Raw genomic sequence first — 26221 nt, 5'->3', positions numbered from 1 at the left:
ATTTCCTCACCTATAAAAGGGGATAATAATACTACTGGCCTCGTAAGGTTGTTGTGTGGATTAAGTGAGGGGATGATAGTAAAGGGCTCAGGACAGCTATACAGTAAGTGCTTAATAAATGTGTTCTATCATTACCATCACCGCTCCTGTTATTTTATTGTCAGCGTGGGCTGGAATAAGATTCCAGGTGAGCCTCCGACAGCCCCTTCTCTGCCACCCCTGTCCCCCTCCCTGCCCCCACGCCAGCCACCTGCACATGACGTTGCGCAGCTTCTCCAGGTTCGCGGGCGTGAAGTACCAGTAGTTGCGGTCACACCTCTGCACGTCCTTCTCGATGCGGTGCAGGTTCACCGTGTACAGGTCCAGCAGCTCTGGCTGTAGCCCGGAGGAGGGCAAGAAGAGAAGGATTGCACCCCAACTTCCCAAGGAGGCTGTCTTCCAGAGATCCTCTTCCCTCCCTCTCCTTCTAACCCTCTCTTGCTGCCCCTAAAAGAATGACCTAAACCTGGCTTGGTTGGATATAATTTTATTTTTTCTGGGAAAGCCTCTTTTACTTGCTATGGCTAAAATTATTCTTATTTTTTCCTTTATAAAATAAGATGACCATATGAGGTAAGTACAATTATTATCCCCATTTTATACATGAAGAAACAGACTCAGAGAGTTATAAATGAAGCTGCGAGGGCACTCCTCTCTGCTGGAGAGTGGACAAGGAGAATGTCCAATTTTGGCAATATGTCAGGCTTGACGCCTTGATTGGTCACCCTGATGAAATGGTTCAATGATCCAGCAAGAAAATAAGGAACATTTAGAGGCCAAAAACTAGCCCAGAGAGGCGAGCAAATACCAAAGCCAGATTTCGCCTTGATGGCAGCTGTCAAACTGGGAATTTTTAAGTTTGATTTAATGGTTTTGTGTCCTCCTTAAGTTGAGGGGTCTAACAAGAGACCTTCCTGAATAAAGCAGGGACCCCAAAGAGCTGCAAACTCTGAAAGAGAAAACTAGGAAAAAACCCACTAACATCCCAGGGTCTCAAGGACAACAGCTGGTCTTGAACACATGCCAAATTAGGTAGAAAAGCCATCTCCCTGGACTCATGCAGGTTTATGACCCAAATTCCCACTGCCTGGGTAGCCTAAAAGATCAGAGAATTCAGTTTAAAGTGCTAGTTACTAGGGAGAAGCAAAAGCAAATCCTCTCTGGAAGAATCGACCTTTCAGCAAGGCCTCAAAGTATCCAGCAGACAAAGTTCCAAGAAGATGGGCTTTTGTTCCAAAATCATGAACTACTCGAGAGAGAAAGCACCCAGAGTGACAGACAGCATAACCATCAGACAGCTGAAGCAGACCCACAAAGGCTTTGGTTATTAGAATGATCTGGAGCAGAATATAAAACCAGCATGCTGAATATTTTAAAAGAAATAAAAGGATACTAAAAATAAGAATTCAAGAGACTCTCAAATGACAAGCTGATCACATTACAGCAGAAGTGAAGAGAAACCAAATAACACTTTAGAAAGCATACTGAACACTTACTGACCTGAGATGTAAGAAAGAATGAAAAGTTTAAAAAGCGAAAGTTACTGAGGCATGTGTTCCAACTAAACAAGAGAATAAACCAAGAAAGAGCAAGACATGGGATACAGGAAATAGGAGAGATGCAGAAGGAGCCCCAAGATGATGGGGAGAACCCAGGATGACAGTTACGAATTAGGCACAATGGACTGGAGAAGGTCAGAGGCATTTAGAGAACGTTCTTTAGAAACACAACATGGGTAGAAAACCTGATGTGCCTGAATGTTTGAGAGATTTAGAAAACTGGCAAAGACTTGGGGATGTGTGAATAAGTGATAAATATATACACTAAAAAAAAAAAAAGAAAATGAAAACACAAGTCTAGGAAAAACAAAATTTTGTGTAGGGAAGAAAAAGTGAACACAACTTACTCCCTGGCTCATATATTACACCATCACAACAAAAAAAAAACTCACCAGTCATTTAACTAAAATTATTATTATATTGGAAGGGTGGGGATGGGAAGGTTTCACTTGTGCAGTGAGGGCTTGGGGGTGGGGGAGGAGAAGGGCCAAATTCACCACCATAATGGGAGTCAGCAGTCAATGTCCAAAACTAAACGAGAAAATGAAGATCAAGAAGTAGCAGCACTAGAGAGTTATTTAGAGACATGGGGCTAAACACCCGAGAATTCAGGCAGGAGAAGATACGATTGCCTCTGGGGGCGTGGGGGCAAGCGTGGCAGACAACTGGGTTTTGGAGGCCACCTTGTCAAAGTGTTTGACTCTTTCAACTACGGGCGTCCGTGCCTTTGAAGGAAATAACAAGTTCCTTAAAAGAGAATGCATCCACAGTGCCAGGCTCAGAAAAACCTTCCTTTTAATTGATGTACCTTTGTCTTGGATTTTACGGTAAGAAAGGAAACTCAAATATTTAAATGACATTGACTATCAAAGATTCTACTGATTGATTTTACTCCCTATGTGCCAGGCACCTAAGACGTCTCACTGAATTCCGAGAATAACTCAGGAAGGTAAGTACTAGATAGATGGGAAAACTGAGGTTCAGAAATATAATCTAAATATAAACTAATCCACCTATGCTGGGACTTGAACCCAGGACTGCCTGACTGCAAAGCCTGTGTTCTTTTACTATAGAATCTGCTCTCCTAAATGGGTTTCTGCAGTGAATTCTCCATGATGGGGAGATTCAATGAATCAGAGGTCTCACCTCTGGCTTGCTCTGGATCCCTGAGGTCGTTGGCACATCCCCACCCTCCCAGAGCTGCAGGTGAAAACTGAGTGGAGAAGAATCTTGGTGACTTACGGAGTAGGTGACGCCGCTGGAAGACACAGGCGACGTCTCACTGTTGGCGGAAGTGGTCACGGCAAGAGAAGCCAGGGCGGGGAAGAGACTTTCCATCTCGGGCTCCTCTGAGAGGTTGTCCTCGCTGTCCACCTGGCTCCGCTTCTCCGCCTCACTGGTCCCCCAGCCCTCCAGTGCGGCACTCTCCTTCTCGGGCAGGGTCACGTCCAGGCTGCCGGTGATGGACATGAACTCGTCCATGCTCTCGTTGGCAAGGAGGTCACTCTCCAGGCTGTCCTGCACGGCCAGCTCTTCCCGGGGGGCCTCGTCCCGGGAAGTGGTGGCCTCGCTGCTCTGCCCGTCGTCCACGCTGCCGTCCCCGGGTCGCAGCGCTGGCGGGACGTTCCGCTGGGCATCCAGGACGCTGTCTTCCGTGCTCAGGCTGGGCTCCGAGTGCTCCGAGAGGCCCGAGGAGAAGTTGTGCGAAGAAGGGTGGCCAGAGTCCGGGGAACAAGTTCCATTCACCAGGCTCCCGTTGGGAATCTTGGGCTGTTTCTCCTCCAACCTGCCTTCTGCCTCCACTTGCTCTATCTCATCCACGGACTCAAACACCTGGAGAGAAGGCACACGAGCACAGGTGGGCTAGGATGTCCCCTGCAGCGCTGCTTATTGCAGCGACCTAAATATCCATCAATAGGGAATTGGTTTAAATATGGAACAGGCATGTAGTGGAGCCCGATATAGTCAGCAAAAAGGCTAAGGCAGAACAGGGTGATGCACACACTTCTATTTGTGAAAAGGAGTGACCTATATGCTTGTATATGCAATAGAATACTCCAGACAGAAATGACAACCAATATCATGCTTGACTCTGAGGAGTGGGTACTAGCAAATTGGAATGAGAGAAGAAAAACTCTTCATCACACAGGCCCTTAACATGTGCAGTGAAAATTTTTCAAGGAAAAAATATGTTAATGTAAAGAACTGGATAAAATACACATATTATATTCATGATGTGGATTATTATGGAGCCACTTTCAAAAGTAGGTTTCTTATGAAATACTATGGAAAAATCTTCAGGATATATTTTAAAGATTTATTTATGGTCCTTTATGTCCTTAGGTCATATCCCACCAAGAATCACAATAAAAGACCACATTTCAACATCACTTGAAATATTTTTTCTCTGTGTTGTTATGTCACAAACCTGATTTACTGTTAGTTTCATGTGTTTCCGTTTTTTGTTTCTTTTTTTTTTTTTAACGCTTTATTTATTTATTTAATTTCCCCCCCCCTCCCCTGGTTGGTTGTTTTCGGTGTCTATTTTGCTGCGTCTTGTTTCTTTGTCCGCTTCTGTTGTCGTCAGCGGGAAGTGTGTGTGGCGCCATTCCTGGGCAGGCTGCACTTTCTTTCACACTGGGCGGCTCTCCTTATGGGTGCACTCCTTGCGCGTGGGGCTCCCCCACGCGGGGGACACCCTTGCGTGGCACGGCACTCCTTGCGCGCATCAGCACTGCGCATGGGCCAGCTCCACACGGGTCAAGGAGGCCCGGGGCTTGAACCGCGGACCTCCCATGTGGTAGACGGACGCCCTAACCACTGGGCCAAAGTCCGTTTCCCTGTTTCAGTTTTTTGTTTCTTTTTTTATTTAACTGCTTTAAGTTATGTGAAAAATGTACATAATCAAGGTCAAAACTAGATAACAAGATACATTCAAGGAAATGTAGTTTCTTCCTCTGCCTCTTCTCCCATAGACAACATTTTAAGTAGCTTCTGGTTTATCCTCCTGTTGTTTATAAAAATACGTGTGTGTGTGTATGTAAATATGTATATTCATATGTCACACAATGGGTGATATATTATCCACAATTTTCTGGGCATTTTTTTAAACCTTGAGTGAAACTGAGTTAACATTTCCATTCTTTCCATTGACTAAAAATGGAAAGTTGAACAATACAGACAATGGCATTTATGTAGAAATTCTGCTATATACTGTCCACATGTTATCTACGTATTTCTCTGTGTGTGAAGGCATACAGAAGGGTCCGGAAGGATACACAGCAAACTCAGCATCATTTCCAGGTAGGGTAGGTGGGGATCAGTGGTAGACAAGGCAGACTTTAGCTTTTTCTGCAGTGGTTTAATGTTTTACAGGAAGACTAGATCCACATTTGGTGTAACTAAATGACCCTATTTTTAAAGCCAGTATAAACCCTGAAAGAAATACACCAAAACGTCACCTGCAGATGGTGGCCGACCAGTGCCTTACCCAGGGCTGGAGGCAGGGGGTGGGGCTGGCGGTGGGCGGGGAGGGGCGGGGCTCCTGGGAGAGTCACCTGTGTGCTGCTGCTGGAGTCGCTCTGTAGGCGGAGGTTCTGGCGGCCCGAACTGCAGCTCTGGGAGGACTGGGAGAAAAATGAGCAGGAAGTGAGTGGGCGAGGCTGCATCCTGGCTCACGGTCCCTGCCCTGAGTTCAGAAGGGACATCTGGGCGGTGAGTCAGGAAGTCTGCTGATATCGTTGTCCTTGACTTGGACAAGTCCCCTCCCCGGGCTTCATTTATGTGTAAAATGAAAGTGTGGGGGCCACTGGGACCCCACCTCCTACCCCTGCAACTACAGTACACAACCTTCAACTGCTGTGTTCTAGAGACTTACGGCCAGTATTTCAGCTCAAATAACAGTAACTGGCTGCCTTAGTGGCCCAATTCTTCAGCCCCTGCGTATGCACACGCTTTTGCCCTGTAACTTGGTGGTCCCTGCCCGAAGACACCGGGCTTGGACACACGACTTGCTTTGGCCAATGGGCTATTAGCAAACTTGACACAGGCAGAGGCTTGACAAATCTGCTTTTACTGTGAGAACATGCCCAGGTTAGCCTGCGGGACAACGAGACACCTGGAGCAGAGCTGACCCAGCCACCCCAGACACGTGAGAGAGCTCAACCAAGAAAACAAACCAGTTAGGTGATTTGCTGCTGGAAGCAGACCCAAGAGCCCAACCCAGCTAAGCCAAACAAGAAACTCATGAGCAAAAACGAATGTTACTGTTGGAAGCCACTAAGTTTCAGGGTTGCTTGTTATGCAGTAATGTTGTAACATTTGGTGACCGATACATCATTAGTGAAGAGTATTAACCTTTTTCTGAACTCCTCCTTTAGTTGCTAAACTGGAGGCTCTGTGAGGGTGGATATATTTGCCTTAGTCATTGAAGCATTCCTGGCACAGAGCACATAGTAGGCACTCAGTAAACATTTGCTGAATAAACAAAAGTCAGGCACTGTGCTAGGTGCTTTATACACACTTTCTCATTTTATCTGTACACAAATCACCTCCATACACATGATTATTCCCATTTTATAAATAGGAAACTGAAGCCCAGAAGTAAAGGCTTGCCCAAGGCCCCAGAGCTAGGAAATGGTGGAGCTGGAGGTGGATCCCAAGTCTGTCTGATTTCAAAGTCACTTCTGTCCAAAGCTAGGGGACCCCGTCCCATAGCCCTAGCCACCCAGCGTTCACCACTCCTACAACAGCCTGATGGGGTAGACTCCAGCCTTCACTGCCCACAACCCTTGCTCCCCAAGGTGAGCCCCCCGTCACCTCGTTGCTGATGGTGGAGTCCCGGTGCATCATCCGGTGCAGGTGGCTGTCCAGACTGGCCCCCGATGAGCATTTGGCCAGGGCGGCTGCGTGGGACTCCCGCTCCCTCTGCCGTACGATTGCCTCACAACCCAGCCACTCTGCCATGGTTTGCGCGTAGCAGGCGTGAATCTGCTCATCCACCTGCCAGAGCAGATACAAGGATCCCTGGGGTGACCAGGCTCAGCCCAGTCCAGAAGACGGTGGCTGTGACCCAGTGCCCTGAACCCTGGCAATTCCCATGCAACACATGCAGTTAAGGTCCAACACGTACCAAGTGAGCATCTACCATGTGCCAGGCACCAGCTAGGCCCGTAATACATACAAGGAGCAAGGTACTTCTTTCTTTCCTCTCCCCTTTCCTTCCTACTTTCCTTCTTTCATGCGTTCATTCATTCAGCGCTTCATTGATCACCTACTATACGGCAGGCAGTGCACTAGGCTCTGGGGATACTGAAATGAACAGATTATTCCTCTCCTTTGCTACCTTCCTTTTCTTCATTCATTCATTTACTCACTCATTTAATTTAGTAAGCACCTACTATGTGCCAGGCACCAAGCTGTCTGGCATGACACAAGATGAGCAAGATGCTGAACCTTCTCCACCCATCCTCCCAACCAGTGTATGTACTGAGGGTCTCCCATGTGCCCTACACTGGCGAGGTACTGAGGAGACAAAGATGTAAAACCCAGCCCAGTTCCTTGACTTAAGCAACAGCCTCACATTTGGAGTCTTTTCCATGTGGGATTTCAGCAGAGGGATGGGGCGCATTCGCTCCTTGGGTTTCACAGCCCAGGTAGTTGAGGGCCTGAGTCTCCTAGATCTCTGGACACAAATGGAGGCAGGTCAGCAGATTTAAGGGAGTGGAGGGGCAGGAGGGGGAAGCGAGACAGTGGGAGCCTGCCCCAGGCCAGGGTGGGCAGGGGAAGCAGGGGCCTTGATCAGCTTTTCACGAGAGGCTCAGGGTCCCCCCTGCCCCTGGCCTGGCCTCCAGCCTCCCGAAGTCTCCTCCAAGCCCTCACTCCCCATCTCCACTGCTGCCCGAGTCCAGGCTCCTACCACCCGCTGTGGGACGACCCGGCAGCCTCCCCAGGCCTCTGCTCGTCCAGCCTGGCCCCTCTGAAGCACCCCACTCAGCAGCCCCAGTTCTTCATTCTCTCCAGCCTCAACTCTCACTGCTTCCCTCCCTTGCCTCACCCTTTCTGTTCCAGCCGCTACAAACCACGTCGAAATTTCCTCACGTCCTTCCCGCCCCCCCCCCCCCACATCATGCTGGTCTCCCTGCAGCCTTTTGCTCTTGTTGCCCCCTCTTCCTGGAGGCCCTTCCTCACCCTCTACCTGGTAAACAGCTCCCTCAAAGAATTCAGACACAGCCAGCTCCCACGGGAGCTTCTCTGATCAGAGCCTCCCTTCCTGACCGGCTGAGATGCCTCCTCTGTGCCCTTACACCACTGTGTTTGCTGCCACCATATCACTGACCACCAGAACCCCAGGAAACCCAAGAGAACTGCATCCAATGCAGCCCTAGGTCCCCAGCACTGAGCACAGCACCCAGCATTGGCGAGGCTCATTCATTATCTGCCCAAGAACGCACCAGCCACGAGGTCAAGTGCGACGGCCTCCTGGCTGGTACCGAGATGGTTTCAGACAGTGCGCAGGCACCACGTCTCATACCACTGAACTACAGTGTGAGAAACTTCCCTTTTCAGTTCTCTTTCAGCTTTTCTGATGATGCCAGAGATTAGGACCAGTCTGGTGCTCTTGTGTCTTTAACACCTTAAGACAATCTGATCGCCCTTTTCACAAAGAGAGAAGGCTTTGGTTGGGGCATAGGCAGGCCACAGGGTTTAGGCAGAAGTGAAGGGCACCGTTTTGTTTTACTCTTATTTTTTAGTATTTCCTTCTATTTATGGCAAGTCTAATGGGTTTTCCATTTATGACAGGGATATAAAATATTTTTTAAAAAATATATAAATTTTTAAGTGAGTCAGTTTAAAGGCCAATGTTAAATAAATAATAGTGCAGGTGATACACAGAAATGGAATTTAAAATACCACCAGATTTGGAAAACTTAGTATGAACAAAAGAATGTAAAATATCTTGTTAATACTTTATATATTTATTATATGTTAAAATATTTGTGATATATTGGGTTAAATAAAATATATTACTAAATCAATTTCACCTTGATGAAATGTCATGGTACTATACACACACAGAGACAAGAAATGAGTGCATGCAAAAACTGGTGCGCTCCAAGTGAGGTCTGCAGTCTAGTTAGTGGTATCGTGCCGAGGTCAGTTTCCTGGTATTGACAATGCACGATAGTTAAAAAGATGTCACACCTGGGCAAAGCCGAGTGATGGGTGCACAGGACCGCTATGTACTACTTTTGCAACTTCAAGTCCATCTGTAAATATTTCAAAATAAAAAGTTTAAAAATACTACTGCATCTTGTTTCCTTTTCCTTTTTGAAATGTGACTACTGGAACATTTAAAGTTATATACATGGGAAGCAGACTTGACCCAATGGATAGAGCGTCCGTCTACCACATGGGAGGTCCACGGTTCAAACCCGGGCCTCCCTGACCCATGTGGAGCTGGCCCATGCGCAGTGCTGATGCGTGCAAGGAGTGCTGTGCCACGCAGGGGTGTCCCCCATGTAGGGGAGCCCCACGCACGAGAAGCGTGCCCTATAAAGAGAGCTGCCCAGCGTGAAAGAAAGTTCAGCCTGCCCAGAAATGGTGCTGCATACATGGAGAACTGATGCAGCAAGATGAAGCAACAAAAAGAAACACAGATTCCTGTGCCACTGATAACAACAGAAGTAGACGAAAGAAGAACATGCAGCAAATGGACACAGGGAACAGACAACCGGGGCGGGGCGGGGGGAGGGAGAGAAATAAATTTTTTTTAAAAATCTTAAAAAATAAATAAATAAAATTATATACATGTGACAGTAATCAAGACAGTGTGGCATTGGCAGAAGGATAGACATACAGAGCAACGATACACATCAAGGAAGGAAAGATGGTCTTTCCAACAAATGGTGCTGAAGCAACTAGACAACCACAGGCAAAAATAAATCTCAAGTGGAACAGGTATAATTCAGTGGTTGAGTGCTTGCCTCGTCTGTATGAGGTCCTGGGTTCAATCCTTGGTACCTCCTAAAATAAAAAAGAATCTCAACCTAAACCACACACCATATACAAAAATGACCCTAAAATGGATGACAGACCTGATCCAAAAAAGAAAAAATCAATAAATTGAACCTCATCAAAATTATAACCTTTTGCAAAATATCCTGTTGAGAAGATGAAAAGACAAGCTTCAGAATGGGATAAAATATTTTCAAAATACATACATGATAAAGGACTAGTATTTAGAATATATAAAGAACTCTCAAATTTAACAGTAAAAAAACCACCAATCCAGTTAAAATAATGGACAAAAGACATGAACTGATACTTGACCAAAGAAGATATAAAGATGGCAAATAAGCACATGAAAAGACATTCAACATCATTAGCCATTAGGGAAATGTGAATTAAAACCACAAGGAAATATTTACATACCTATCAGAATGGTCAACTAAAAAAATAAAAAACAGTGACAACACCAAGTCCTGGTGAGAAGGTGGAGAAACTGAATCACTCACATAGTACAGGTGGGAATGTAAGGTGGTACGGCCCCACAAAAGTTTGGCAGTGCTTATAAAATTAAACCCTCAACAAGCATACAATGCAGGAAATGCACTCTTGAGAAATGAAAACTTATGCTTACACAAAAATCCATATGCAATTGCTTATAGCAACTTCATTCAGAATAGCCAATAAACTGGAAAACTGGAGAATGGTTCAACTAACTGGAACATCGTACATGGATACCATGGAAGTTTACTCAGCCATCAAAAGGAATAAACTTGATACATGCAGCAACGCGGACAAATCCCCAGAGAATTACACAGAGTGGGAAAAAAAGCAAATCTGAAAAGGTTATGTGCTATATGATTTCATTTACATAATATTCTTGAAATGACAAAATTATATAAATAGTGAACAGGTTAGTGGTTGCCGGGGATTAGGATGGGGTAAGGAGTGGGAGGGAGGGGACGTGGTGATAAAAGGGCCACATGAGGAGGCCTTTGGTGAAGGAAACGTTCCATATCTTGACTGTGGCGACAGAGTCTAGAACCTACACTAGTGATAAAACTGCAGAGAACTGAAAGCACACACACACTCACGTACACGTGACACTGGGGAAACGTGAATGAGATTGGTATCCGTGGATATTGTATCCATGTAAACCATATCCTGGTTGTAATATTACACTACAGTTTTGTATGATGACACCGTTGGAGGAACTGGATAATGGATACCTGAGGTCTGCCTGCATTATTTCTTACAACTGCTTGTGAATCTACAATTATGTCAAAGTAAAAAGTTTAACTAAAAATACTATCTCTGGGAAACGGACTTTGGCCCAGTGGTTAGGGCGTCCGTCTACCACATGGGAGGCCCGCGGTTCAAGCCCCGGGCCTCCTTGACCCGTGTGGAGCTGGCCCATGCGCAGTGCTGATGCGCGCAAGGAGTGCCCTGCCACACAGGGGTGTCCCCCGCGTGGGGGAGCTCCACGCGCACGGAGTGCACCCATAAGGAGAGCCGCCCAGCGCGAAGGAGGGAGCAGCCTGCCGAGGAATGGCGCCACCCACACTTCCGGTGCCGCTGACGACAACAGAAGCGGACAAAGAAACAAGACGCAGCAAAAAGACACAGAAAATAGACAACCGGGGGAGGGGAGGGGAATTAAATAAATTTAAAAAAAAAAATACTATCTCTGTTTAGTTTCATGAAATGTGAATATGACCAAGCATTTAAAAAAATTCCCTTCATTAACAAGGAGACCACGGCATGTCATTTAACCAATCTGTGCTCAGTTACCCATCTTTCGGAGCACCAGAGAAACAACTGAGTTTGTTTTCAGAATTAAATAAGTCAAATATGCCTGGAAAGGATTTTTTAAAGCAATGCTTCCGTAATTTGTTACGCTGCCTTTCTGCCTGTTATTTTATTTTTTCAAGTTGAAATAAAGTTTTTTTTTTTTTAATACTACATACATGTGCAGCTGTGTTGTATTTCTATTGGTCAGTACGGTCCTCAAGTTGACTTGTCCCCACATTTCCCAGTCCCACCTTCGTCCATCACGGGAACAAAGTGCCCCAGCCCCACACACAGTGTCTGGAGCCTTTGGTAGCTAAAGACCCCTCTGCCCATCAGGTGAACCAACCTCCTTCCTGTCTGCCTCCGTCATCCCGAACTGGTAGTGGCCCAGGAGGAAGGGCCACACGGCCTTGCGGATCTCCGGCTGGATGCCACCATAGTAGACAAGGCGCAGCAGCTCCTGCTCCTCGTAACTCTGTGGTGAGAGTAAAGGGTTTGGTCAGCACAAGGCCAGGGGGCTGGACCTGGTCTTCAGAATCCTGGCATAAGTGAGCAAAGACATAGGTACCCAGCTACCCACTGCAGCATCATGCCTAAGAGCAAATCACGCCAACTGCCCTCCTGCCCACCAAAGGGGCAACGATGCAGCCCTAAATGGTATATCACAGAGGTTAAAAAGAATCTATAAGGACCAACACAGAAAGACGTGCAATGCGTTTTGTTAAGTGAGAAGAACAGGATGCAGAACACAGCGGTGGGTCCTTAGAAAGTTAAATGTAGAATTACCAGATGACCTGGCAATTCCACTTCTAAGTATTTGCCAAAAGAATTGAAAACTGGGACTCAAATAGATAGCTCTACACTAATGTTTATAGCAGCATTATCCACAATAGCCAAAAGGTGGAAACAACCAAGTATCCATCAACAGATGGACAAAATTTGGTGTAACTGGTATATACAGGAAATGGAATACTACACAGCCAGAGAAAGGAACGAAGGTCTGGATGAATCTGGAAAATATGCTAAGTGAAATACACCAGGCAGTAAAAGGCAAAGAGTGTATGATTCCACTTATAGGAAATATCTAGGTTATGCAAATGTATAGAGATAGAAAGTGGTTCAGAGGTTACCAGGGGCCAGGGAGAGGGGAAAATGAAGAGTTGTTACTTAATGGGTACAGAGTTTGTGTTTGGGGTAATGAAAATATTTTGATAATGGATGGTGGGGATTTTAGCACAGCACTGTACATGCTATTAATTGTACAACTACATTGCACAATATTAAAACTAGCTAAAATGGCAAATTTTATGTTTTATACGTGTACTGCAGTAAAAATTTTGTAAAAGGATGCAGAACATGTCCTTATTTTTGTAAAATAAATGGCTTTCATACAATGAAGTAAAATTTCTAACAAATTTTCTGTCAATTTGGCATACTATGCTTATTTGGCAATATTATTTTGAAGATATTCATCTTGATACTGCTCTAAGGAAGTTGTTCTAAAGCAAATTGGCCCTCCATGAACATTTCCAGCTGCACGAATAACTTCTGCACACACTAGGATGACTTTACCAACTTTCCACTGTATCACAGAGTCTTTTTTAAAAATCCATTTTCAGGCAAAGGTTTTGCAGTGGCAATCAGTCAAGTTCAGGGAGCAGCAAGACCTAACTGTGTAAATGACTTTATGGGAAGCAGTGCTGATGAATGTGGGAGGGGCTTGGGGCCCCATGTTTTCTCACCTCCTTACCTCACATTCCAATATTAAGCTCATATTTCAAATCTTGTCTTAGGTATGCGGTTGTCTTAGGTATGACCAACCACACTGGAAAAATCAGCCATTCTTTTGCCCCTGTTAGGAATTTTGATTTGAATTATGTAGACAGACTTGTCAAAGCTGTTTAAAAACCAGGGAATTATTTGTGGCAGACAATATGAACTTTTCATCAAAAATACACTTCCTCTTCTCCCTGAGCCCACAAGACTCCATTTCCCAGCATTCCGTGCAGTTTCATGTGACCATGTGACCGAGTTCTGGCCAATGGGACGTGAGAGGAGTGATGCGGGCCACTTCCAGGTGGGGGCTTTTAAGCAGCTCTCTCTCTCCCTCTTCTGGCTGGGGGTAGATGACATAAGGCCCTGGAGGACAGTGGGACCACAACACTGAAGGAGTCTGAATCGCTGTGGAGAGGAGAGATACCCACCCACAAGGAATGCCCACCCAAGAAAGTTAAATGAGCAAGATAAACTCCCAAGGTATCAAGAACTGGAAAATATATAGGGATCGTTTTGTTACTGTGGCTCAGTTTACCCTAATAGAACACTGCACCTAAGAAGGGTGAGACATGGCCAAAAAGGTTGTGAAAGGGTCGCAAAAGCACAGCATGAAAAACAGTCATTTTGACCAATTAGCTCTTTCAATCAATTTGTCCTTAGAGTGCCTCCCTAATTGCAGAGAACACTAGAATCACTGGAAACGCTTTCTCAAAATTCAGATACTCCCACAAACACTAAATCATTAAAGCTGGATTAGAGCCTAGAAATCTATAAATCTTGTAAATTCCTCCGGAAATGTGCACTCTCATCAACTGCAGGGGTTTCTGAATGCTTCGACCTTTTGAGAAAGTAAGCTGGCATATCTGGTGACATTTTAAAAGCACGACACTCAATTTTACTTCTAGGAATCCAGTTAAGAAAGAAAAGCACTAGTACAGGAAGTATGTGCTTCTAAAGATGGTGGCTGTGGCACTGTCATAATGTTTCTTAAAAAGGAAGAACCTAGATGTCCATCAATAGGGGAAGATCTGAATCAATTATGGACCATCCACACATGAGGTGGTAAGGTTCTGGCATTCAATGCTTCACCTAGCAACCTGAAAGTCCTTCATCTCAAGTGAAAAAAAGCAAGTTAAGCCACTTAAAATATAGATTTAACATGATCTCATTAAAAAATAATCCCATATATACATCACTATGGATGGATAAGCATAGGAAATGCATAGTAGTCATTAATTCAGGGGATTAGAACTAGAGGGGGAAAGCAGAGATGATCATTTTAAAATACTTTTATGTCATATACTTCTACATTCTCTGAATGGTTACACTAAGTAGGCCTTACTCATGGAATTTGGAAAAAAACATTTTTGGCAAAAAGAAAAACCATCCTTCTGCTTGTCCAAGTTTGGGAACCAAATTGTATTGCCATTGGGTCTCCAGGATAATACACAGAATAGCACCTTCCCATCAGTGAGTGGGAGGCAGCCCAGCCCTCCCCGGGGCCCCCGTGGAACAGCACACGGCAGAATGGCCTCTAGATTCACCCAGCGTGGAGGAGACAGGCACCGCCTCCTAATAACCGCTCTTGGCAGCAGATAAACCAAAGTGGGTTCCGTCTCCTCCAGCCGTGGGAAGTGGTCCTCCAACAGAGGTTTCTGTGGCCAAATGAATTTGAAGGAATATCTCCCATGTTCTATGCTCCCCCAATTCCTTGAGGGTGGCGAGCACATTGGCACAGCCAAGGTTCTGAGAAGTTGTGCAGAGTCCAGAAAGCACTTCCACCTTTAGTTTCCCAAACTATTTGACCAAAACCTTTTTTTTCAAACATAAACATTCACTTTCCAGGGATATTTGCATTTTAATAAGAAAAGTTTAGAAAGCATTCAAGGAATGCCTATCTCCAGGGAAACACCTAATGATGGAACCTAATGTTCCAAGACAGATGGGGAAATATGGTAGAAGAGTGGTGGGGTGGGCTTGGTCCCACGGCCTCCACCCTGGTTAGCTGCTCTCAACATTCTCACGGAGCTTCAACTGGGCTGTAAATTCCTTCTGGCTAAGTCCACGTCTCAGCACCTTGGGCAGGACTGAGTATACAGCTGATCCTTAATAAATGTTTACTAACTGATACTTCCTTTACTCCCTCCAGGCAAGCACATCCCTACCCCAAGGAGCAGAAGTGGGCTCTGGTTGTGGAATTCTCCAGAACAGGTGGGGGTCTTCAAGTGGTATACGCAGAACCCAAGGAGGCCACCTTGGGTCCCCAGGAGCAGCCCCTGTCCCACTGCAGACCAAGCAGGTCTCCCAGCGCGGCCTTACTGTGCTGTCCTGAAGGTACTGCTCCCAGATCCCGGCCGTCAGCCCGAGGCCAGCATCGCAGGGTGAGTCTGGAGACACAATCATGTGGTTGACCAGAGCTGACAGGTGGGTCCTCACGGTGGACAGGTGTCGGCAGTAGGCAAGCCCTGCCGGGGAAGGGAGGGGAGGTCAGCAGCCATCGTCTGACACCTCTCTGCTCACCTCCTGGTGTGTCCAAAGTGTCCCAAGTGTTGTCTTGCTCATGATCTTCCTGAACCATTGCACCCCAGTGGACACTCCCCTTTTCCAGATGAGGAAGCTGAGGCCAGAGAGGTGAGGTCACTTACAGGCTTGACCATGGAAAAGTCACAGTACCTTTTACAGGCTCTCAGGGCACGTCCATCCTCCTCTGCTGAGAGCCTAAGTATTTAATGCATAGGCTGGAGGCAGAGGGAGCAGGCAGGAGGGGAGCCAGACTCAAACCAGCCTCTGACTCTAAGAGAGGGCCTCTAGCCCAAAGCGAGAGAAAGAATACGAGAGGTGGACAACCCTCATTCAAACTGCAGCTGGAAAGAGGAGGCCCCCGCAAGCCAGTGACCAGGGGAGATGCTGAGGACACCCAATTTGCCTTTCAAGAGGGACTTGCACCCTTAAAGAGGGTGTGCCAGCCGCCATCCATCCTTTGCCTGCTCACCCCGGGCACCTGGAGGGTGTGTGACACAGGAAGCAGGTGACAAATGCCAGCCTGGGTTCTGTTTGCTCTGACCATGCTCCTTCCTTCAGGCAACCCCCACCATCTCATCCCAAACTCCGAGCAGGACCCTGGACCTTCTGGAGCCTTCTACCCCTACCAACAAATGGGAGAATCATCATCATCATCATCATCATCATAGCTGACACTTATATAGGACATACTAAGTGCCAGGGAGCTATTCCCAGAACGTATATAACTTAACTCATTTAATTAACACCTCAGCCCTACAAAGCAGTTACCACTATTATCTCCATCTACAAGACGGGGAAACTGAGCTGCCGACCAGCTATGTCACTTGTCCAAGTCACATAACTAGGAAGTGTGGGGGTGGATTTGAACCTAGGCCACCCAGCTCCAGAACCTGGACTCTGAGCCACGCCGTGCACAGCCTCAGGACTGGATGACATCATGCAATGACATCACTGCAGACCCATCCTGACCCTCACTTCTTCTCCCGGGGAGACTGTCCATTTGGATTCAATCGATGCTTGCCAAACACCTGCTCCAGGCCAGGCCCTGCATTAGGCTATGGGGTGCTGGTGGACAGAACAGGCAAGATCTTGGTCCTGGGAGCTCACACCTCTCTCTGCTTCTCCAGGCTCTTGGGGAGATGACCTATAGGTCTTATCAGGACTTCCTGGGATTCCCTCATCTAGGTTGTGAGGCTGGTGAAATAAGACCTGCTAAGTGGAAAAAACAGAGCCTCTGCAGAACCCTGGCTCTGCTACTTAATAACTGTGTGACCTTGGGCAAGTCACTTGACCTCTCTGTGCCAAGTTTCCTCATCAGTTAAATGGGGGATAACCAGAGTACCTGTAAATTTAGTTCAGTTCCTGGGGAGGGGTCAGGCCAAATTATTCTTCTACTTCTGCCCAAAGGAGAAGGAACTGACAATGATTGAGCACCTATGACATGCAATGTTGGGTGGGGTTGCTTTATATATGCTTCTCATCCAGGCCTGATAATGATCCCTTTGGGGTGCGTGCTGGGATGCAGTGGTGCTTAAACCCAATCCCTTGTCCCAGACTCACTGTTCACTGCCCTCTCTTGGAACTCAGGGCTAAAATTTATCCCCAATCTATAGACAAGGACATTAAAACTCAGAGAGGTTAATGTCACTTCACTGAAACCAGACATCTAGGAAGTAAAAGAGAAGAGGTTCTGAGTCCAGAGCCAGGCTCCTTGCTGGCTCTTGGTAGGCAGCCAGTAAATTCTTCCCAGACACCCATGCCAACAAACTCCAGGGCTCCTTCCCAGTCACGCTGACCGATTTGCTCTATTAGCTAGTGAGGAGGCACTCAATAATTCTTCCCTGAGACCCACATTGCAAAGAAGGCCGATACATACATCCATAGAAGGCTCTGGAAAGGATCTGGTACTTCATGTTGTCACAGAGAAGCTTCAGCGGAGCTCTGGAGGTAGAGGAAGAGAGAGGTTAGAACAGATCCCCGCAGAGCCCAAGTTTCCTGGGACAAGAGCTCAACTCATTACCTCTAGAGGGCAAATTAAAGCCAGCCAGTCAGGGGCAGTGAAGGGGACTGTTGAATGTGTAGGCATAATTTATCAGTGCCTCTTCTACTATCAGCTCCTCAAGTATTCTTTGGGGAATCACCCCCTCCCAAGTCTCTGTCCCTATGGTTTGCATTGAGCTGACCCTATCCAGTCAGTGTATGACCCAGGTTGGGGTAAAAGTGATTGGCTCAGAGGTGGTCATGTGACCCAATGTTGGCCAATGAGTATCAGCCCTGGGATGGAACTATTAGGAAAGATACATTACACATATATACATATATATATACATATACTCACACACACACGTATATATATATATGCACTTTTTTTTTTTTCTTGAGTTTCTAAGCCAGGGGGACATAAGCAATGGATGCTGGGGGCCACCTTTGCCACTACATGGGAAGAACGTGCCTGAAAAAGCCATCCTAGAAGCAAGCAGAACCAAGAGCCAGAAAGACGGAGATACATTTTTTTGAGCCTCTGCGTCCAGCCATACCTGAAGCCACCATGGCTCTGGACGTCTCAGTTAGGTCAACAAATGTCCTTTTATACTTAAACCAGTTTGAATTGGGTTGTTGCCACTTGCACAAAGTGTTCTGACTTCTCTAGTGACCCAGCTGAGCCAAACTGAGCCAGACTGGGATTCAGAATCTGGCTGCTTGCAAAGTAGGTGATGCTGCTGAGCGTCTCCTTGCATGGGGATCTTTGGGGGACTCTCTGGTTGAAAGAGGAGAGAGGAGTTAATGCCCAGTGTTGTTGGAGTAAACAAAGACTAGTGAAGGGAGTGCTGTGCATCCTTAAACAGGACAAATGAAGTAAGAGCCACATATTTACTCCCAGGTCATCCCAGCGGACACTCAGAAAAAACGCAGCGAGATCGTGGGAAAGGAGACAGAATTTGGGGTGAGAATTGGGAGCTGATGCTGAATGTATGTAGAATGCTTAATAAGGTTGATTGTAAATATGTGGAAATGGATAGAGTTGATGGTAGAACAATATAATGAAAATATCTAACTGCTGATTAATACTTGTGATTATGGATTAAAGGGGTAGTCTAGGGAGGTTAATATTAATTGAAAGAAAGCTGGAGATTGTAAAACAAAGTGATTTTGGTGGTAAATGAGGATTGTTAATAATATAACTACAAGAATGTTCCTCTATTACAAGGTGTTAAGAATATGGTGATACATGAGAAAAATACAACTAATGTAATTTATAGACTATACTTAATAAAAATATTGTAATATTTTAGTAGCGAAGGCAAAAAAGGTAAAAAAAAACAAAACACAAAACTAGAATACGGGACTTAGTTTTATGATATATGAATAGCTGATCATTTTTTCCTTCATTTTCTTCATTAACAAGGAGACCTTGGTTATGTCATTCCACCAATCTGTGCTCATTTATTTATCTTTCTAAACACTGGAGAAACAATAGAGTTTGTTTTTAGGATTAAATAAGATAAATATGCCTGGACAAAATATCTTAAAGTAATGCTTCCACAATTTGTTAAGCTACCTTTTGTCTGTTATTTTATGTTTTGAAGTTGAAGTAAAATTTACTTAAAAAAAAACTTCTATGGTTGAAGATTGGGCCACCCACTGGGACAGAGACCCAGGAAGGAAGGAAGGAAGGAATCCATTCTCTCAGGCTGGGCCAGGGGAAATAAGTTCTGATTCATGAACTGGCTCACTAGTTCCAAAGAGACTAAAAGCTCCAGGGGAAGGAGGGAGATGGGCTGGAGATCTAACTTTGTACAATAAAATAATATTTCATTTATTGAGTGTTATCACGTGGCAGGTACCATGTACTGGCCACTTTAAACTATTATTTTAGTCCTTACAAGGCATTAGTATCCCCGTTTTGTGGAAAAGCTAACTAAAGCATACGTGGTTGTCATTAAGTAATATTTCTGGTTTCTGTCTTCCAGACACATGGAAGTACTGTACTTCCTCATTCCTTGTGGGTGGGGTCAATGAACTGTGAATGGAAATGACATTTGTCTTTTCGACTAGAGCACTTAATTATTGGTTCAAGCCCCTCCAGAGATACCGTTTCCTCTGTCACATGACTGGCACCATTCAAGATGGTGACTGCTCCATGAGTGAGACCCTTGAGTGTTGAGAGAGCAGAGCCCCAGCTGATATAGGACAGACACACAGCATGCATGATAAATCAAACTTTAGGGAAACGGACTTGGCCCAGTGGTTAGGGCATCCGCCTACCACATGGGAGGCCCGCGGTTCAAACCCTGGGCCTCCTTGACCCGTGTGGAGCTGGCCCACGCGCAGTGCTGATGCACGCAAGGAGTGCCGTGCCATGCAGGGGTGTCCCCAGCATAGGGGAGCCCCACGCGCAAGGAGTGCGCCCCATAAGGAGAGCCACCCAGCGCGAAAGAAAGTGCAGCCTGCCCAGGAACGGTGCCACACACATGGAGAGCTGACACAACAAAAAGAGGCACAGATTCCCGTGCTGCTGACAACAACAAAAGCGGACAAAGAAACAAGATGCAGCAAATAGACACAGAGAACAGACAACCGGGACGGTGGGGGGAGGGAAAGGGGAGAGAAATAAATAAATAAATGAATCTTAAAAAAAAATCAAACTTTATTGTACTAAGCCACTGAGATTTTTAGGAGTGTTTGTTACTGCAACATACCCTTGTTTATACTGACTGATACATGTAAGGAAGATACAACAGCTCAGATTTTACAAGGCTAGGATTTAACCTCAATCTGGAAGATTTCATGTCCTATGATCACTCCTCTGAATTCAGTGAAGGGTAAAAAGCAGGCATCCACAAAACTACTAAATCCTTTGGTTCCTTCTAACCCCCAGCTCAAGCCCCTCATACCTCTCATGATTGCAGCCATTGGTTGAGCCACCATCAGCTGAGCCGCTCTGTGAACAGGATGAGCAGGAGGATTTCCGGGGGCTGGGTTGCCATAGGGATGGCAGGTTGCTCACGGAGACATCCATCAGGTCCTGGGGGACTGTGGTGAGTAGAAAGGGCAGAAAATGAGCTCTGGTGAAGGCTGTGTGGGTCCCAGAAACCTCACCCCAAGGCAAGCAGCTTCCTCCAGGCCAGCACAGGACAGGGATAGGCAAAGTCCCTGGGTGCGACAGTGGAAAGTGACCCAAATCATTACCTGACCTAGGACCTAGAGCCCACCTGATCCAATGAAAACCACCACCAAGATCTGGGGACCTCAGGAGATGGGCAGAGCCAGTGACAGCTGAAGAGCAAGGCAGGAAAGAGAGAGCAAGAGACCAGAGCCAAGGAGACAGGCCCAATCCCAGAGCAGGAGCCTTGCCTCGCCATGTTGTCATTTAGTTGCTCTAACAGGACACTGCTGGGGCTTCAAGTCCCCAGAGAAAGACCTCAGGGGGAGCTCCTGGTGGTGAAATGGAAGGGAGGCTGTGGAGCAGGACACAGTGGAGTCCCTGCTGAGGACGGAGAGGGGCACCTGCACTGTCCATAGCCCTGAGCCTGACAGCTGCTCCACCAGGGCATCCCCAACAGATCGGCAACCCCACAAAATCATGTGGGGGGCTTGGTAAAAAGCCATGCATCCATTCTCCACCCTACTTAACTAAAACCTCCTGGAGACAGGGCCCTCGAATCTGTATTTTAAAAACAATTTTGATATAGCAGCATGTTTAAGAACCACCAGGGCACAAGTGACCTCCTAAGTTCTTGGGAAACAGCATTCATAGTTTCAGTTCATTCATTCATTCATTCGTTTCATTTTTTCCAGCTTCAAGCAAGCCGTAGCGTCTGCAAAGCCACAGAACAAACATGCCAGGGGCATGTGCATTACAATTTCTATAGCTAACTTCCTGGCCACTTGGCATTTTCAGACCACTGCAAAAAATTTTTCTCTAGGACATGGGTTGACAAATTTTTTCTGTAAAGGGACAAATAACAAATATTTTAGGTTTTGCAGGCTATTCAGTCTCAATCACACTACTCAACTCTGCTGTTGTAGCATGAAAGTAGCCATAGACAAATCGTAAGAAAACGAGCATGGCTGTGTTCTAATAAATTTTTTATGGATGCAGAAATATGAATTCTGTATAATTTCCACGTCATGACATAATATTCTTCTTCAATTTTTTTTTTCAATCATTTAAAAGTGTAAAAACCATTCCTAGCTCACCTGAACCATGGGCCATATGGTTCACCCACCTCTGCTTTAGGAAATTATTGCCATGCCCCTGCAAGGACAATGGGCCATAATATGCCTCTCCTCTCAGGCACCAAGGGAAGGGGTGCTGTGGACCTTGGCCCACTTGTCAGCAGAGCGCAGGAGCTGACCCGGCTCGCCCCTATTCCCTGACAGAGCAGGAAGCAGCTCACAGAGTGGGGTTCTTGGAGCTACCCAAAGTGGCTTGTTACAACACTCCTCCCCAAGTAGACTCACAAAGAGCTGGCCAAGAAAGACCAGCAAGTAAAGTGTTCTTGAAAAACACCCTATTTGGTAGCAAATCTCAGGGAAGCACTGATAAGCTTATTAGCCCAGGGACAGCAAACACACCTCTACCCCAGCCGCTCACACCCATGCAGACATCACCGGTGGATCCCTTTGCTACTGAACCGACATCACACTCCAACCTGCCTCCTGCAGGGTGGGGGCCGGGCAGCATTTGGGCATCAGTTTATCTCTTGCATCCCTCTTCCTTGGAACCAAGACGCAAATGACAACATGGCAGAGGTGGCTGGCGCCCAACCCACGACGGTAGCCCGGGCATTACTAGGGGGCTGCTGCTTCTGGCCTGTTGTGGGGGGGGCGGTGTCCCATCTGGCTCGTGCCCACTGACTACCCCTGGCCACCACCAGCACGGACCGGCCCGCAGAAACCACCATCCAGGCTGGTCCCACGGAGCTGGGGGCAGGGCTGCCCGAAGGGTCGGAAACCACTTGAGGCACAAAACAAAAAGAGCTGGTAAAGTGGAAGGTCTGACATGGTGGGACCCCAAGATGGCCCAGACAACCCTTCCTGGGCCTGCTCCGTTTGACTCCCAAGTATGGCGTTTGATCAGGAAGAAAGCTGCAGGCTCTTATAAACGGCTCTACTCTGAGCTGATGCTGTGCTAGGGAGGACATTGCCTTATCATCCTTTTTGACCCCGTGAGGGATGCATTTCTTTTCCCGTTTTGCAGAAGAGAAAATTGAGGCTCAGAATAATGACACAACTTAATTCCCCAGAGCCCCACTAGTCTATTTGACCAGAAACACCAGTTCTCACTTACTGAGCACCTATGTTATCTCCTTTTACAGAGTAGGAAACTGAGGCACAGGGATTTCAGCAACATGCTGAAGGCCATCCAGCTAATAAGTGGTCTGGGATTCCAACTCAGGGGCCCAGGCTCCTGAAATCCCACTCAGAACCCTCATGCTGTTGGCTGCTGCTGACCCACCCCACCACCCTCTCTGTAGCCCAGGGGGTCTTAAACAGGTACATTTACACTCCCAGGGGAAGGCTGACACTGTCGGGAGACACCACTGGTTGTCGCGACTGAGGAGTCAGCGAGATGCTAATGGCATCTAGTGGGCAGAGGCCAGGGACGCTGGTCATCAGGCGACAATGGCCAGGACAGCTCCCCACAAAGAAGCACCCAGTCTAGAATGTCAATAGTGCCGAGGTTAAGAACCTGCACCAGGTCACCCCTGTCCACCAGAGACGCAATGCAAGTCAGGCACGTGACTTAAAATTTTCTAGTAGTCCTGTTAAAAAAAAGTGAAGGGAAACAAGTGAAATCAATTGGAACAATATAATGTGTTTGACCCAATGTGTCCAAAATATTATCTTATATAATACAAAATGAACAAAATATTTTACATTTTTTTGGTACCGTCTTCAAAATCCAATGTGTATTTGACACAGACAGTGCAGCTCAGTTTGGACTAGCTAGGTCTCAAGTGCTCAGCAGTCATGTGCGGCTTGAGGCTAATTTTCTGGACAGTGTAAGCCTAGACAGGCTCAGAAACAGAGGGAGTTGAAAATGCTATTATCTGACTGTGAACTTGACTGGTTGAGAGTTGGTCTTTGCTTCCTCGTGTGCACAAGTAGCAGGCAAAGAAGCAGGTGGAGACGGTGGGTGTTACAAAATGCTGAGAGTTTAGAACCATCTGGGGTCACATCTTTCCTCCCACCGGGTGAAGCTCTTGTTTCTTATTACTTAAGACAGACTTTGGCAAACTTTTTCATGCAAAGGGCCAGAAAGTAACTATTTTGGGCTTTGCAGACCATATGTTCTCTGTCGTGACTACTCAGCTCTGCTGTTGTAGCACAAAAGCAGCCACAGACAATATATAAGTGAACAAGCTCGCCTATGGTCCAATAAAACTTTATTCATAAAGCCAGGCAGTGGGCCGCATTTGGCCCACTGCTCGCGGTTTGCCGACTTCTGATTTAGGCTACTTCAGAAAGGACTGCACGCCTCTCCCTGATGAAGCCCGGTGTGGCTCAGGCCCCTGAGAAAAATCAATCAAGTACAAGGTCACCATTTCCACATGGGCTGAATCTGACCTGGAGGATGGAGAGGGTGAAATCACAATGCCCCACCTTCTCAGTCGAAGTAATCGGCATGGAGTGGTGATCAGAGGCACAAGCTCTAGAGTCAGACTGCCTGGGTTCAAATCCCAGCCCTGCCAAGAATGAGCTGTGTGACCCTGGACCAGTTACATAGCCTTTCTGCAGCTCAGTTTCCTCCTCTGCAAAGTGGGGCTGGTGAGGACAATGGTCCTTGCCTGGGAGGGCTGAGGTGAGGACTTAATGAACGGAGACCTGGAGAGCAGGAAGACATGGCCTGGCGCCCAGCAGGTGCTCAGAACCCGATACCTACGCCACGTCTCGCTGGACCTCTGCTGAGCATCGGGCTCCACACCAGATGTTCCCACACATCGTTACATTGAACCCTCAGAAGAGGATCCTGGCGGGGGGAGCACTGTTACTCCCATTCTCCAGACAAGGAAACGAGGTCCTGAAAGGCACAGCCACTTGCCCGTATTGCAGTGGCCAAACCAGGATCTGAGCTCACCGTGGCTGTGCTTTTTCTTCCAACCCAGAGGTTCTCAGCTGGGGGACAGGTGGCAATGTTAGGAGGCGTTCTGGGTTGTCGTGACTACAGTAGGGGGAGCTACTGACCTCTGGTAGAGCCCGGGATGCGGCTTAACATCCTGCAGTGCAAAGGACAGCCCCCACCGCAAAGAATGATTCTGTCGAAAGTGTCGCTAGCGCCAGAGTTGAGAAATCCTCCTGTAAATAAGCCTCAAGAGGAGGTCCTGAGACAAGGACTCCAGTGCAAGTAGTTTATTGGGGACGTGGTAATGGGGTCTCGGGAAAGTGCGACAGAGAAGGGAGTTCGTCACCGAGCAAGTTACCACGGTGGGACAAATAGGGGTCATTTCCCTAGGGGCCTCTGGGAGACGGTGGAGGACACAGATGTCAGAACTTTCCCTCCTGAGGGGTGAGGGAGCTGGGGTGTTTACACGCTGACTCCCATCAGTCATGGCTGAGCACGAATGCCCTGCTTCCAATCTGTCCCCTCCATGGACAGAGGGGGCTCTGGTGGCCAGAGAAGCCTCTCCAGCAGAGACGCAGGGCTGAGAGCTGGCAGCCGAATGCATGCACAGAATGTGATCAACTGAGGGGCAAGGGTAGGTGCTGCTAGCATCTGCTCCACCGGCCCGCAGCGAGCTACAGTAAGATAACACGGATATTCCCCAAATAAAGACGACGCCCGGCACCCAGCCGGGCTCCCAGCAGAAAGGTACAAACTATTTGTGGGGTAAGAGCCTGTGGAGAGAGTCTCCTGGGACGACAGCCACATGGGACCTGGCCCTGCCTCATTAATCAGCTCTCTGCAGAGGTGTCTTAATTAATGCCAGTCTCCACAGGCAGAGAGGAAGCTCAGGTCCCGTGGAAACTGAACAGAAGCTGGCTCAGCATCCTGGGGGATGTCCCATTCACCAGCTGAGCCCGTTTAGCTGTGAGGCCCAGAAAGGCCTTGGCATTGGGCCAGGGCTGTGTGAGCCATGGCATCCTGGTGCAGCTGGGAGGGCTGCAAGACCCTGCGTAGAAATGGAGTGGACATCACCATCCCAGAGTCCACAGGATGGAGGAATAAAATAGGGATGAGAGTGGACTTACTGGTATGCTACTATAGAACTATTGCGATTAGTAATGGAAGAAACTGTAGCATTGATGTAGAGACAGTGGCCATGGTAGTTGCTGAGGGCAGGGAGAGGGAAGAAGAGAGGTGATGTGGGGGCATTTTGGAGTTGATATTGCAGGGACAGAAGCTGGACATTATATATCCTGCCATAACCCACTGACTGGACTGGGGGAGAGTGTGAACTACAATGTAAACTATAATCCATGTGGTGTAGCAGTGCTCCAGAGTGTATTCATCAAATGCAGTGAATGTACCACACTAATGAAAGAAGCTGTTCACGTGGGAGGAGTGGGGTGTGGGGTGT

The 26221-nt window shown here is 47.1% G+C and overlaps 1 protein-coding gene across 5 annotated transcripts in view; it reads right to left on the bottom strand.

The window, feature by feature from the left end:
• Window positions 1–26221, bottom strand: part of SGSM1 (small G protein signaling modulator 1) — an 89734-nt gene that overhangs the window by 14105 nt on the left and 49408 nt on the right. For 3 of the 5 annotated variants that reach the window (XM_058281557.2, XM_071209837.1, XM_071209838.1), the window contains 8 exons: window positions 20591–20729; window positions 17572–17636; window positions 15492–15637; window positions 11743–11871; window positions 6417–6599; window positions 5156–5224; window positions 2841–3431; window positions 251–375 (listed from right to left, as the gene is read on the bottom strand). In XM_058281557.2, coding sequence (XP_058137540.1) covers window positions 251–375; window positions 2841–3431; window positions 5156–5224; window positions 6417–6599; window positions 11743–11871; window positions 15492–15637; window positions 17572–17636; window positions 20591–20729 — 1447 coding nt within the window. Of the gene's footprint in view, window positions 1–250; window positions 376–2840; window positions 3432–5155; window positions 5225–6416; window positions 6600–11742; window positions 11872–15491; window positions 15638–17571; window positions 17637–20590; window positions 20730–22491; window positions 22657–26221 lie in introns of all 5 variants that reach the window. The other 2 variants (XM_058281556.2, XM_058281558.2) reach the window with 1 other exon arrangement.

This window comes from Dasypus novemcinctus, chromosome 19 (genome assembly GCF_030445035.2).
Source record: "Dasypus novemcinctus isolate mDasNov1 chromosome 19, mDasNov1.1.hap2, whole genome shotgun sequence".
Lineage (NCBI taxonomy): Eukaryota > Metazoa > Chordata > Mammalia > Cingulata > Dasypodidae > Dasypus > Dasypus novemcinctus.
The sequence above is the reverse complement of the archived record's forward strand: the minus strand, read 5'-3'. Positions and strand labels throughout refer to the sequence as shown.